Below are 14,120 nucleotides of genomic sequence, written 5' to 3'. Positions count from 1 at the left end.
ATAATGGCTTTGTGCTGTCAAAATATGATATGATTGTTCCTGTATTCCGTCACAATGCGTCGCGTATTGTTTTAGTGATTCTATTGACCGTTAAATCGTGATTATCGTGGGCCCTTGCAGTTACCTTCGAATCAAGATTGATCGAACAAGTGTACATAAAAAAAAGGGCGCGTATTGACAGTGCAAATCCTAGAAAGCAAACAATGGATCAATACCTTGCGGAGGAGGGTAACGTGCGGATACGACGAAAAATCGTTGGTTTATTGTAACGCTTTTTCCCACTCTGCGAGCTTCTTGTGGCCGAAAGCTCGGAAAGGTAAGTGTTTATCAGAAACAAATCCGGTCGCAATACTTAGAGCGTGTCGTGTGGTGTTTGGTTAAGGTGTCCGTATTAAACTTTCGTTTCTTTTTACGCGAAGTGACAGAGCGGATTGAAACTGACAAGCATTTCGAGTAAAAAAACCAGCTCGGAGATATTCAAGTTCACCGTAATATCGTGTTATATTCTTACAGAATTCCTTTCATTCTTTTTTCTCGAATAACTGGAAATTAAGAAAACAGCATAGGAACATACACGTTTCACTCGTATCTATTTCTTTTTCCTTCGCTGTCGCTGATAAATGTAATCTTCGAGAATTCAAATTTTACTTTCGACAGACAGGTATGCGGATTAAAAACCCATTGGTCGCTCGTTACAGTTACCATTGATCGGGGCGATATCGTTATTTTTTTCTTTCGAACGATAGGGGGTTGGTTCCAAGAAATTTGACGAATCGTCGACAGAATTTTTACACTTTTATTTAAACTATTCACAAACACGAGTAATATCGGCGTTCGACGGATAATTGAAACGAGAAAATTAAAGGGTCATTTCTGTTTCGTAATCTTTTTCTTTTCCGTAGGCAGGATATTATTGATTTTGCGAACCGGTTGTGCCCGTCGGGTCTTCCTGTTGGCTCACTGTTGGTGTGTCTCTCGTTGCACAGGTGAATCGGCTGCCAACATGGATAAATCGGACAATCAACTGAAAACCTGGAAAAAGAAAAATATGAAGTCGAATGCGTCGACGGAGGTGATGACCCAGTGCGTCCAGGTCGTGGTACGGTGTCGACCGATGGACGAGAAGGAAACGACCCGTGGGTATACGCGCGTGGTAGACGTGTTTCCATCGAGGGGAGTGGTCGAGATTCGTCATCCTCGGGACGATCCATCCAGTGACAATGTGAAAGTCTTTACGTTCGACGCGGTTTACGACTGGAATTCCAGCCAACTGGACTTGTACGAGGAGACGGTCAGGCCGCTGGTGTCCTCCGTTCTCGACGGTTTCAACGGCACTATTTTCGCCTACGGGCAAACCGGCACCGGGAAAACGTACACCATGGAGGGCACGAAGAACGATTACGAGAGACGTGGCGTGATTCCACGGTCGTTCGAGCATATTTTTAATCACATAGGCAGATCCGAGAACATGCAGTACTTGGTGCGTGCCAGTTATCTGGAGATTTACCAGGAGGAGATTCGTGATCTCTTGCAGCCCGATCAGACTCTGCGGTTCGAGTTGAAGGAGAAACCGGACACGGGCGTGTTCGTCAAGGACCTGTCCACGTCGGTGTGCAAAAGTGCCTCGGAGATACAGCAGCTGATGAACACGGGCAACCAGAACAGAACGATCGGCGCGACGAACATGAACGAGCACAGCTCGAGGTCGCACGCGATATTTCTGGTCACCATAGAAATGGGATCTATCGGGGACACGGGTGGAATAAGAGTGGGTCGTTTGAACTTGGTGGACCTGGCTGGTAGCGAAAGACAGAGTAAAACCGGTGCATCCGGCGAGAGACTGAAGGAAGCTAGCAAGATCAACTTGAGCCTGTCGGCTCTGGGTAACGTGATCTCTGCTTTGGTGGATGGAAAGACCACTCACGTGCCGTACAGGGACTCTAAACTCACTAGGCTGTTGCAGGACTCTCTGGGTGGAAACTCTAAGACCATTATGGTAGCGAACATTGGCCCAGCCAGCTACAACTACGACGAGACTTTGACGACCTTGAGGTACGCGAATCGCGCCAAGAACATCAAGAACAAGCCGAGAATAAACGAGGATCCAAAGGACGCTCTATTGAGACAGTATCAAGAGGAGATCGGTCGACTGAAAGAGAAGCTGGCGCAGAAAGGTACGGTGCAGAGGCGGAAGAAGAAGCCGAAAAGGAAGAAGGAGGGCGAGGTTGTGGATTCGGAATCCGAAACAGAGGATAGTCGCTGCGAGGATAATAAAATCGAAACGGACAAGAAGCTGATAGCGGAACAGTTGAAAGCGGAGAAACAGGAGACGGAGAATCTCGTGTTGAGAATAAAAGATTTGGAGAGCAAGATGCTCTGTGGAGGCAAGAACATCATCGATCACACCAACGAGCAGCAAAGATCGTTGGAGCAGAAGGCGGCTGAGATTGCAGAACGAAAGAAACGGGAGGTGGAGATGCAGCAGAAACTCGAGGCTGAAGAGCTGACGATGGTGGGCGTGAAGGAAACGTACACGAACCTGCAACAAGAAGTGGACGTGAAGTCGAGGAAGCTTAGAAAGTGTTTCACCAAGTTGCAAGTCCTCAAGCAAGAACTCGAGGACGTGACCAACGATTTCAACAGGGACAGAAGGGACCTGGAGCAAACGCAACACGAGCTGATGAAGGAGCTGAAGTTGAAGTATCTTATAATTGAGAATTTCATTCCCGAGGAGGAGAAGAACAAAATACTGTCGAGGATTCATCTCGACGAGGAAGAAGACTGTTGGATAGTCAAGGACCCGGAGCCATCCAGTACAGACTCGATAAAGAGACCTACGTCGATTCCTGGCTCGCGTAGACCGGTTTCCGAATACGCACGAATCGCTTTGGCCATGGGAAGAGGTTGCCGTTACGCAGGTGAAAATATATTAAATTTGGACCTTGACATGCCGGCGAGAACAACGCTGGACTACCAGGGACCAGTTATCGCGCCCACGATTCAAGCTGTCCTCGAGGAAGCTCTGCGCGACGAGGGTGACATAGACGTGGACGCTTCGAACGCAAAGCTCAGATCAAAGCCGCGGTTACAGTCCGCGAAGATACGACCTAAGAGCGTTGGTAAAATCCAACAGATTCCACCGCCCATTTACCCAAAGACGAGAGGACTCGTGCCGAAGTAGGAAATTTTAATAATACGTTCCACTACGTCTGTAAAGAGAATTGTAAATATTGTACGAACTACGGCCTGGGCCTGTATTTGTTTAATTTATATAACTCGTTGTGATATACGCCACCATGGTACTCGCGTGTATCGGTAAGTGCGACATAGTTTGAATCTTTATAACTCTCTAGTCAATGTGCACTATGCAGCCGCGTATTAATATATTAATTATTTCAATATTGTATTAATAACACACACACACAGAATAAACGATCTATAAATTTAGGTTTCTAAACTTGTTATTAAAGGCTGGCATTTGTGTACGTAGCTTTAATATTCGCTAAAATAAAAAAAGCACGGGACATAGAATAAAACGATTCATTTATGTATGTTTTCTTTATACAATTAGACATACTTTTAATTTAATACTATTGTTAATATTATTATTGGATGCTAAGAAATATGTTCCTTGGTATGTTTTATAGTTTCTCTGAAAAATGAAAAACTTAATACGCTTAAAAGTATTTACAAATGAAGGTTATTCCTTGCTCGTCCAATACACTTTTACAACTTTTCTTTTTTTTCTTTTTTTTTTTTATTGAAAAATTACACATAGTTATTCTTGCTATTATATATATTTATATATAAATATGTATATCTATATTTATATATATATATATTTCTTTAAACATTAAAAGTGCTTGTAAAAATAACATCGTTACTTTTGACTCCTTTGATATTTATCACGTATATCTGAAAATGCTGAATTATACAGATGATGAACGTATTATCAAATAATAAAATTTAACTAAAATTACTGTTACGAAATTGTAAGTGAGAGTAAAGACGTTTTTTCGTTTCAACTTTCTTTTTTACTTACTTTCTTCCCGTTGACATCGACTATTTAATATCACTTTATCGTATAAATCCACGTTCACTCCTTGCACATGTGATACAGTTCAATAAAGCGAAATATTTTCAATAAATTTAAACCTCGCTAACGATGAAGCGAGACGTACGCGAATTATAAACGTATAAAATCTGACGCGATAAATGTAAATGTGAAATTCGTCAGGAAGTTCTGTGACAAAGAAATAAGCGTATTTTCAATTTTTTTTTTTCTATAAAAGGGACCAGGATGCTCTTTATCAAACGTCATAATGGAAAACTTGGTACAGTTTAAATATTAAAATGTACTTATACATTAAATTCATTTCAGTTAGAGATCCTGATCGTTTCTATATGTCAATTAAGATTCTTCAACTAGTAACATTCAAACTTCCTAGAGACACTCAGAGTCCAAAGAAAGAATCAGTTCCGTAACAATTGTAAATAAGTTTACAGTCACAGTAAAAGTTCAATACGTTCGTACGAAAGATTTTTAAACTGGATATCACTTCAATAAAAACGTTGTTGTTGCACATAGTTTCCGTATTGTTGTTGCGGTTGCTGTTGAGAATAACTCGACGAGTGTCCCGCGGGCGGTCCACCGTACGGTGATCCACCATAGTTTTGCTGATTCGGGTATTGATTCGACGCCATTGACGGTCCACTATACTGACCTTGATTGGCTAGACCACTATAACCTTGGTAATTATACCCATTGTCCATGTAACCCTGATTACCACTGTAAACTTGTTGCGGATAATTTTGGAACTGTTGATTCGATATGCTCGGGTAACTTAACGGGGGTCCCTGAGGACGAGAACAAGGTTGTTGAGTATTTGGAACATAACCCTGATTGTAAAAGTTTGACACAGCAGTCGTTGACGTATTGGACATTTGATCCAATGGCTTTGATATATTGTGTTCGATATTTTCAGTTCCAAGATGCGACTTTGGCACGTATTTGTTTGGAAGATCCCCCATTATATTAGCAATCAACCGTTTAGTCTCGTTCAAAATTGCATTCGGATCGTTAGTTTTCGTCAGGTCTTTCGATCTCACCGGAGAACGTGACCGTGACCGCGAACGAGATCGCGTCCACGACCTCGGGGAGTTCGACGCCGATTTCGAAAACGCTCGCGACTTTTTCTTCGCTTTTTCATTTTCGATCACATTTTTGTCCGCCGCCTTGTAAATGTCCTCGAACGTGTAATCGTCATCGTCGTCTGACAATTCCAACTTTGTTTTTTGTTTGTCGTCGTTGTCGGTCTTTGTCTGCTGCTCCTCCTCGTCGTCGTTCGCAAACATATCGATCTTAGGCTTCCATTTATCCTCTTCCTCGATAGGATTCTGATTCACTTTGCGTACCGAGAACGGCGAGATACTTCTGCTCGATTTAATAGTCGTTTCAACCTTGTCGGGCGTCGGAGACTTCGTTTTCGGCGTCGAAGCTATCAACGACGTCGTACCCAAGTTAACGAAGGCTCTCAATTTTTCAACTCGAACCGGATCGGTCACTTCCAATTTTTTTAAGAAATTAATGAGACCGTGTTGCTCCTGGGTGCTCAAGTCCTTAAAATTCTGTAGAAGCGACTTCAAGTCCGTGTCCGATAAACTTTCCATTTTAGAAGTTTGTCGTTCAACGGTATCTATCGTTGACGTTGCAGGCGAGGAGGTCGTAGTTTGAGCGAGGGAATTGTTACCCCTTGCCAACCCTTTAACGAAATCTGCCGTGGTTACTGGCCGATCGGAATTTTTCGACGCCTCGGCCATCCCAACAACAGCGTTAATAAGAGTTTCCAACTCTTCTTGGGAAACGTTCGATCTACCTTGCGCTACCAAAGCAGCTGCTATTTGTTGAGCTATAGCCATCTTATCTACAGTGCCTACGCCAGGCACGCTAACGGGTTCGGATTTTATCGCGGGCGCAATAACCTCTACCGGCCTCGCGTAAACCGTCCTTGGGATATAACTCGCAGACTTGGCGGCTTCTAACTCTCGTTTTTTCTTTTTCTCCTCTTCCATTTTCTTTTTGCTCTCCGCTGCTTTGTGCAACAGCTGAGCGATATTCTGTATCGCGGACTTCGTCGGCGTTATGGCCATTTTCTCTATCATGCCAGCGAACAGCTGACCTTTAAGTTTCTCCTTCACCGTCTCGAAGAGAACGCTCACCTCTTCGTCGTACAGTAATTCCTCCGCGGAGTTTGGTTTCGCTTTTTCCGCTGCCAACGCTTTCGAAAGAAGAGATACTATCTTCGGCCCGAGGGAGCCCAGTTGACCCTCCAGTGCCGTGAGTAATCTCAATAATCCGACCACTTCTAAATCTTCGGTTAATACTTCGTCCGGTATGGGGCTCGGAGACTTTTCTTTCACCGGGTAGGGTGTCGCGTAATGTATCGATCTTGTACGCGGAACGCCTCGCGGGTAGTAACTGCTTCTATACATGCCTCCCCTACCACGCATGTACGAAGAGTACGCGTAATCGCGGTCCCTCATATCGTGATGATCGTAATATTCCGTTTTAATGGTTTTCGTACCGACGTACTCGACCTCGTCGTCGCTTTCCACGCGATGTCGACTCCTTTTCGGGGGCGATCTGTCGCGCCTGTTTGGCGGGATCCATTTCTCCGGCGGCTTATCCTCCGGCAATTCCAATCGTTTTCTGATCTCCTCTTTCCGTTGTTGCAATTGCTCGTTATGGATTTCGCGCATTCGTTTGTTCCAGAACTCGATCCATTCGGGCTTGAAATCGTGTTTACTGGGATCCTTGCCCTCGGCTTGCAACTCCTTGTAACGCCTGTTCCAAAATTTTTTCCACTCGGCGGGGTAAGACGGATGCTTCTCCGGGTTCTTCTCGTGAAACTTTAACGCGCGATCGAGCGTCTCTTCGGCGCGTCTGATCTGCTCGCGATATTTGTCCCATTTATCTCGTTCTCTGAGCGGTTCCGGCGAACGCGAATGCGAACGCGTGTGCGATCGTGTCCGATCCCGCGAGTATCGCGGTTTGACGCGATACTTCCCGCCTTTGTCTATCGAATTGGTTTTACGACTACGAATCGGCGACCGCGACCTTGAACGCGACGGCGACGGACTACTCGATATACTTGAAAGCGACGAGAGGGACTTGGTTTCGTCGGAGGGACGTTTGGGAGATTTTTTCACGGGCTCTTCCTCTTTGTCTAACGGTTTACGGATATTTAATTTATCCCTTGTAAAAATACGAATCTTGAATCCCCTAAAAAAGACAAAACATATACTTAACGATTTAATTTTCTGCGACTTATCGAAGAGCGTTAGTTTGTTCTTTCAAAACACAGTTATTCAAATATTCGGTTCGAAATACTATGATATAATTTTTACGGAAATATCAACTTACGATTTTGTAGTCTCTGATTTGGACTCTGTTTTCTTCGGTGATGATTTTTCATGTTTCTTGTCTTCACTTTTATGTTTATCATCTGGTTTCTCATCGGTAGGTTGACAATCTTAATACAAGATCATCGTTAAACAATTAAATGCTTAAGGCATAAACACCTTATCTTAAAAATATAATTCATTCCACACTCACCTTTCTTTACACCACTGTTACCAGCGATTTCAGCCATCTTTTCTTCAAAGTCTGTTACCCATCGCACATCGTAAACATCCATAAATGTTAACTCTGGCGTTTCCCTGCACGTAGGAAACAGCCATTGATTTTAAGGAAATGCAAATTAAATTACGAATTCATTACCGTCTTGTTAAATCACGCTCATCGAACTTTCGTAAAACACGCGAACTGAGATACTCAATTCGCATAGACGCTCAAACGCATAAAGTAGATATAACCGTATTACAACTTACCTAAAATGATAATCATGATAGACTCTCTTGATATACTGCATTTTGTTCTTTTCAAATTGATTCTTGTCTACCAACTGAGGTTGTAATCTTCCAAATCGTTCTTCGATCTTCTTAGCCACTAACACCGATATTTCATTAGCTCCGCGTTTATAATTGGGAGTACGCGGTAATTCCGTAATAGCTCGCGATATAGTTGGAAAATGTCTGTTTAGATACGTTATTCTATGATTATAACTGGTTATATGAGCCATGACAGTACGAGGATCACCCCGTTTATCACATAAAACGCACGTATAACTGGGTTCACAGGAATCATTATCCACTAGTTCAAGTAGATATTCGAGACCAACGAGCGGAGAACTTCTATGTCGATCGAGACTCGTTTGAATAGTTGTTGTTCTTGTTATTTGGTCCTCCATACCAGGTGGTACTGGTTCTCCAGGTGCTAGACTATCACCAATGGTGGTCGACTGTGCAGGTGGAGTTGTTTTTACAATATCTGATCGTTTGGACCATAATAAAACTGGATATGGCCATTCGTCTAATTTCATTTTGTGACGATTACACATGTTATGATTTAGTAATTTATGGGCTCCAAACAGAGCTATGTTACATATATGACACCATATATCGCCATCTTCAGTTTCCGAATACACGGGTCTAAGCGTGCCATCTTCGGCAGTGACGCTGCTCCTCATTAAACGCTTTCGATCAAACTCTTCCTGTGAAATGCAAACACTTGATAAAATGAACAAATAACTGTTGTTTCAAGAATTTATCACAGAACACACAAACGTATTAGTAATTTTGATTACTGGAATATTAAATTTATTTTTTAAACAAAAAGCATAGGTGTTTCCAATAAAGAATACTGAAAATTGTGATCAATTTGAATACATCATAATTCTGTTTCTATCGCACAAACAACAGTCAATTAATACAATAATATAAAAACAACGTACACGTATATCTAGACTTAATAAATATATGTTCAAAATACAGATAACATAAATATTCTAAAACTGTTTTAGGTAGTAGTTACAAGTACAATATTTATGCATACAATTTGTGGTGTACATTACCTTCTCTTTGCCTGCTTCCGATAAATGAGTAGGATTACGACCTTCTATATCAAGATCGTCAAAATTCTGCATGGCTGTACCACTTCTGTGTAAAAATCCTCACCGTGGTTTCTGAAAATACAAAACTGTCATAAGGTTCAAGAAAGAAAAAATGCAGCACTAGGGTTGGCCAGGCATTATAAAAATTAACAAATGGTATATAAAAACAAAGTATCTACACGACACAAAGATAACGCTATATGAAATGAAATTCTTGATTAAAAAATGATTTTAGAAATAAATATACTTTATCTGATTTTGATTTTAGAAATACATATTGCGATTATTTACTAATATCCAAAATATAATATTAATTTATGAGCCAACCCTATAGCAGCAATCATTAATTTCCTTACCATAAATTCTGTGATAAATGTTATTATTAGTAAAGCTAACAAATTTTAATGAACTATACTTACCAGTTCAAAGTTGTACAAGCTAATATATTTAAACAATTTATATATACACATGTAACATTATCTAAATGTGAAGTTCCTATATATGTAGTTTAATTTTATACTAAACTAAATTAAAGCATAATCACAAATTTGCATTTAAAGAAGGATAGTTTGGTGCCTATAATATTAGTTGTAAAATATCGCTGAAAAGATGTTTTCAGCAATTCTACAGATACATATTAACTTATAATTCTAAGATTGACATTAAACGATGCTTGATTTTTGTTCTTTAATATAAGAACTAAATGGTATAATTATTATTACTAGTATTATTATTTGTAATTTTGCTGGAGTATAACAATCAATCCCCAGCTACTTACCGATAGAAAGGAAACCTCATATATCCAATAATGTTTCCAGGATGCACAAGTACCACAAAACATTAAACAGAGTGCACCATACAAAGACACTAATATCACGCAAAGTTAAGAATTAGAATAACTTTGCAATAGGTATATATATATATATAAATATATATATTCAAACGAGGAAAACCATAGCCGTTTATGTTGAAACAAAATCATGTTATAATTGGAATCGACACAGCTAATGTGGGTAATGTGCTGCGAGTCTCATCGTATCAGGATAATGAATAAGACATGTAAATGATGTGTGTCTTTTTATTAAGCGGTGCTTACTTAAACAAATTGTGCCGCTAATAACATAAGAACAACAAAATCATGGTGGAAGTCACGGAAGAACCTGTAATACGCGCAACCAAAAGGTTATCCGACTAACTGTATTCGACAGACATTGGATAATATAAACAGTATACCAAATTCACTCGCGTAGTTAATGTTTAACAACCAAACGATCATGGCCAAATGGCGATCCTTTGGTTTAAATTAATCTTCCCCTTCCTATAAATACTTTTTATGTTTTTCGGACAGCTTATGCCTAAATCGTAATGTCCAAAACTAAACAAATACAAAAGAGTGGGCCTGACTTACCAAATTACCAGAATGCGACGGTCACGGTTAGCAATCTCTTCTGTGCAGACTTTTGATTTTATTAATTCTATTTTCGATAAAACCTTTCGGTGGCCATATCGAAAGAGAAATATTCGACGAGCATAGAACTGCGCATGACTGGCCTCCATAAAGAGGTCGTGCTCGGTAATTAATTCTTGGTAGAAAACAATCTTACCAACTTCATCTTTTTCCTATTTTTCGGACGCCATGTTGGGTCCAAACACCTGTATGTGCCCGTAATTATTTTTACTCCTTCAAAGTTTATTTTTTACATTCATTTAATGAATTATTATTTTATTCAATATACTGTGATACCTATAGAACAAGTATACTTTGTTTGAACGTTTTCTATGATATGAAAGAGGTTAAAAGTGAATCCAAAACTTTGGGGGTAGGTTAGTATTCATGAATAGAAGTGAAACATGCTTAATCAAGGTATTTATATTTATATTATTGTAATTTTTGAGTGTGTATAGACACATAATCATTGTAATCTGTCAACGAACTAAATATGCAAATACGTGAAATTTATGGTAGATAAAATCTGAAGTGCAGTATTTTTATGCTTGGCATTGATGGTTTCGTGACTCTGATTCTACGTTACGTAAATTTCCTGGTTTTATCTTCCGTAAAAATCGTACGAAGGAAAATAAACTGTACTTTTTATGAATTACAACGAATGTCTCTATCCTTGAGACTGTTCATTATTAATTTATTGATCGATTCGACGCTAAACAGATCGAATATATCTTTTCAATTGCCAAAAGTAGGCAAATTATTCGAGTGCCTCATTTTAGGTGCTTCAGTCTGTGCAACGCAGATTATTTCATTGCTTCACTGATTATTTCTGCAAAAGCAGAGAATCTCGTTGCTTTAATCCTTTGACTGCGAAAAACCTATGTACACGCGTTGCATCGATAGTTTTTTTTTAATAATAATTTTACTGTTTTATTAAACTGGTAGTCTGTTGAAAATTTTTTTTAGAGCTTTGTGACTCGATTGAATTACTGGACGTGTCCGATCTAGGCTTACACGGCTAGTAAATTGCGATTATTACACGGCAATTACACGTTCATTGTGCAAGCCCTTTAGGATGCGGGTAGACGTTTGTAGCTTTGAATATCAGGAGTTGGAATTGAATGCGTAGATACTGTAATAAGCGAGAGTTCACGACGAATGATCGAAACGGGAGACAAAACTAGGAACGATAAGACCAAAGAGAAATCGAACACACACGAATGAAACGTTGGAAGTCGGGACAAATTGGTTCTCGTACGCGTGGTCTTTGATAAATGGGTGCATCGTGTTGTTATACTATCTCGAAGACTGCATAGCAAAAGATACAAATTATTATTGAAATTTTGTTGGCCAGAATATAAACAGATCACACTTTTATCTCCAATAGGTAACCTAACCTTTAACAATCTGAGATGAATCAAAATCAGAGAGGTTATGCGGACCAAAGATAAGACAATTACTATAAATGGCGGTCACCTACAACCCTGATGGAAGTGGAAACAGCAGATCGTGCATCCACAAGATGAATATAAAATTCATATAACAATGGGAGCTTCTAGAGCCCAAAATAAGACGAAAATCAAGAATACTAATTTGTTAATCGAGGCTTCGTTAAAAAGTTATTAACGTTTAAAGTTTCGCCTGTAGAATGGCAACCTGCGAATAGCTGCGTGCATACGACAGTGGTTCTCACTCAGCATGAGAAACTCTACTTACCGACATATCGACAGCCTTACAGTTTTATGAGTGAGAACCACTATCGTGCTTGCACAGCTGTTCGCAGGTTGCCGTCTCACAGCCGCAACTTTAAACGTTAATAACTTTTAAACGAAGCCTCAATTAACAAATTACTATTCTTGATTTTCGTCTTATTTTGACCCCTAGAATCTCCCATTAAATTTTTGCTTTATAGATGTCAGAGAATAAGATTATAAATTATTATTTATAAAATCAGATATAAAATATATCTTTTATATCGAACTCTGTGGAAGCGGTAAACTCTGGTTCGCGTGTTATCCTCCAATTCGTGGTCACGGAAAGTGGACCGCGAGGACAGGTCTCGAAAGATGCATACCGAGAGTGTGATCTCAATATTGTAAGAGGACGTTTGTAATCAAGTCATCGACAGTAGTGGTAACGCCTGGTATAGTACTCTCAACCGTAGCAGAAGGGGCCCAACGCACGTTGGGCCCCGGTGGCTGCTGCACGGTCAGTCAGTCGGTCATCGTCTTTCGCTCGCGTTCTCCAAAGATTCGTGAGAACCATATCCATATACATACTTCCGTTCCTAACATGGTCCTTAGGCATTTTCCAATCGCCCTCGTGCAATTCGTCGCGCTGACGACCGTCGTGTTCTCGACGGAAGTGCGGTGGAGTGTTTTATCGCGGATGTCGAGCAGTGTTTGCGCTCTGGTCGTCTTTCCGTTGAGCACGCATCAGTGGTCGTTGTTGGGTTTCAATCTGTGGCAGAGTTCTAACACGAGTCCTCATCTTACCCAAACCGTCGAAAGACCGTACGATGGAAACGTTTTAGACAAATATTCCATCTCGAGGGGTAAGTTTCTAGGCCGCCATTTTCTGGCTCAGTCTCTTTTCCCTGTTCTTATTGAGTTATTTATTTAATGGGCAGGTTCTTTAGTTTATGCGATTATAAATACGTTTCGAGTTGCGAAAATATTTAAATTTTGATGCAATAATTCTATAATTAAAATTTATTCGGTACATTGTTCAGACTTCGCGCGAATATCGTGTTTTTTCAGCAACAGCGCAATTTTTTAACGCGTTGCGATTGAATAATGATGATGGCGCCGAACGCTGACGCGGACAGTTTTATGCATTTAAAAAAGCAGCTTGTCGAAAAATTCAATTGTTTTCCAAACGATGCAAAATACCATAGACCGTCAGAATTTAATACATAAAGTTTGGAAACGCGCCTAAACACAACGTGACAATTGCATTTAATAATCTCTTACCAAAAATATCGAACGCTCATGAATTATTTCGCTAATTGTTTATTCATTACCCATGTTTATCAATCCGAATAGAATGCAATTTTGCTACATGGAGCGAAGCGCATAACACTCCATGAGCACAAGATTTAGGTAGCGTTAATTATAATATTCATGAATTACAAGAGCGCTGCGGGCAAACGGTTCTCGTGCGCATTTAAATTTCACGAATTCTAACAGACACATTGAAATTGAGCTTCGTGAAATTCCCGTATCTCAAACGATAGAAGACTATAGCTAGAGTTTTGCTTTAGAAAACATTGCGTAAAAATATCCTTAAACGTGTCGTTGGGTACAAAAATTCAGGTCTTTTAAATTTTCAAAAAACTATAGAATGCTAAGAAATAAGAGTGTGGCGTCACTTCCTGTACACGCCACCAGAGGGCTACACTCTTGTCTCCCACGCAAGCGCTCGATCGACAGTTTGCGCATACACTTCCCGATCAATCATCGACTATCTTGGCGCCTAAAACAGAGTTTGCTAGAATTGCCTTACTGGTGAGAATTATTATATTTAGAGATAGAGACAATCTCCTACAAAGCTCTCTTATTTCATTAATTCATATTAATTAAAAATACGAATGTGCACAAAGATCCGTAGTCTCAGAAATAACCTAAGATTTTGCTGGTACATTCTTAAGGCTTGTAAATCAT

The 14,120-nt window shown here is 40.1% G+C and overlaps 2 protein-coding genes across 3 annotated transcripts; one reads left to right on the top strand and one right to left on the bottom strand.

Moving 5' to 3' along the window:
• The first annotated feature begins 1,003 nt into the window (after positions 1 to 1,003).
• Klp68d (kinesin-like protein 68D) lies at positions 1,004 to 4,025 on the top strand. The gene has a single exon (XM_076779021.1). It carries the CDS (start codon positions 1,004 to 1,006, stop codon positions 3,179 to 3,181), a length of 2,178 nt encoding a protein of 725 aa, XP_076635136.1. The 3' UTR covers positions 3,182 to 4,025.
• On the bottom strand, positions 3,849 to 10,556 carry LOC143348579 (uncharacterized protein CG7065-like). 2 transcript variants are annotated; one of them, XM_076779001.1, is made up of 6 exons: positions 9,790 to 10,412; positions 8,973 to 9,083; positions 7,891 to 8,612; positions 7,616 to 7,719; positions 7,424 to 7,532; positions 3,849 to 7,282 (listed from the first exon to the last, which is right to left on the bottom strand). In XM_076779001.1, the coding sequence occupies exons 2-6, from the start codon at positions 9,042 to 9,044 to the stop codon at positions 4,561 to 4,563; spliced, it is 3,729 nt and encodes a 1,242-aa protein (XP_076635116.1). In that variant the 5' UTR covers positions 9,045 to 9,083; positions 9,790 to 10,412; the 3' UTR covers positions 3,849 to 4,560. The 2 variants fall into 2 exon arrangements, with proteins under 2 accessions (XP_076635116.1, XP_076635115.1); XM_076779000.1 differs by lacking the exon at positions 9,790 to 10,412 and adding an exon at positions 10,420 to 10,556 and having other exon boundaries at positions 3,850 to 7,282.
• Between the last annotated feature and the right edge of the window lie 3,564 nt (positions 10,557 to 14,120).

Source organism: Colletes latitarsis, chromosome 11 (genome assembly GCF_051014445.1).
Source record: "Colletes latitarsis isolate SP2378_abdomen chromosome 11, iyColLati1, whole genome shotgun sequence".
In the NCBI taxonomy this organism is placed as follows: domain Eukaryota; kingdom Metazoa; phylum Arthropoda; class Insecta; order Hymenoptera; family Colletidae; genus Colletes; species Colletes latitarsis.
Note: the sequence above shows the minus strand (reverse complement) of the source record. Positions and strands in the feature narration are given on the sequence as shown.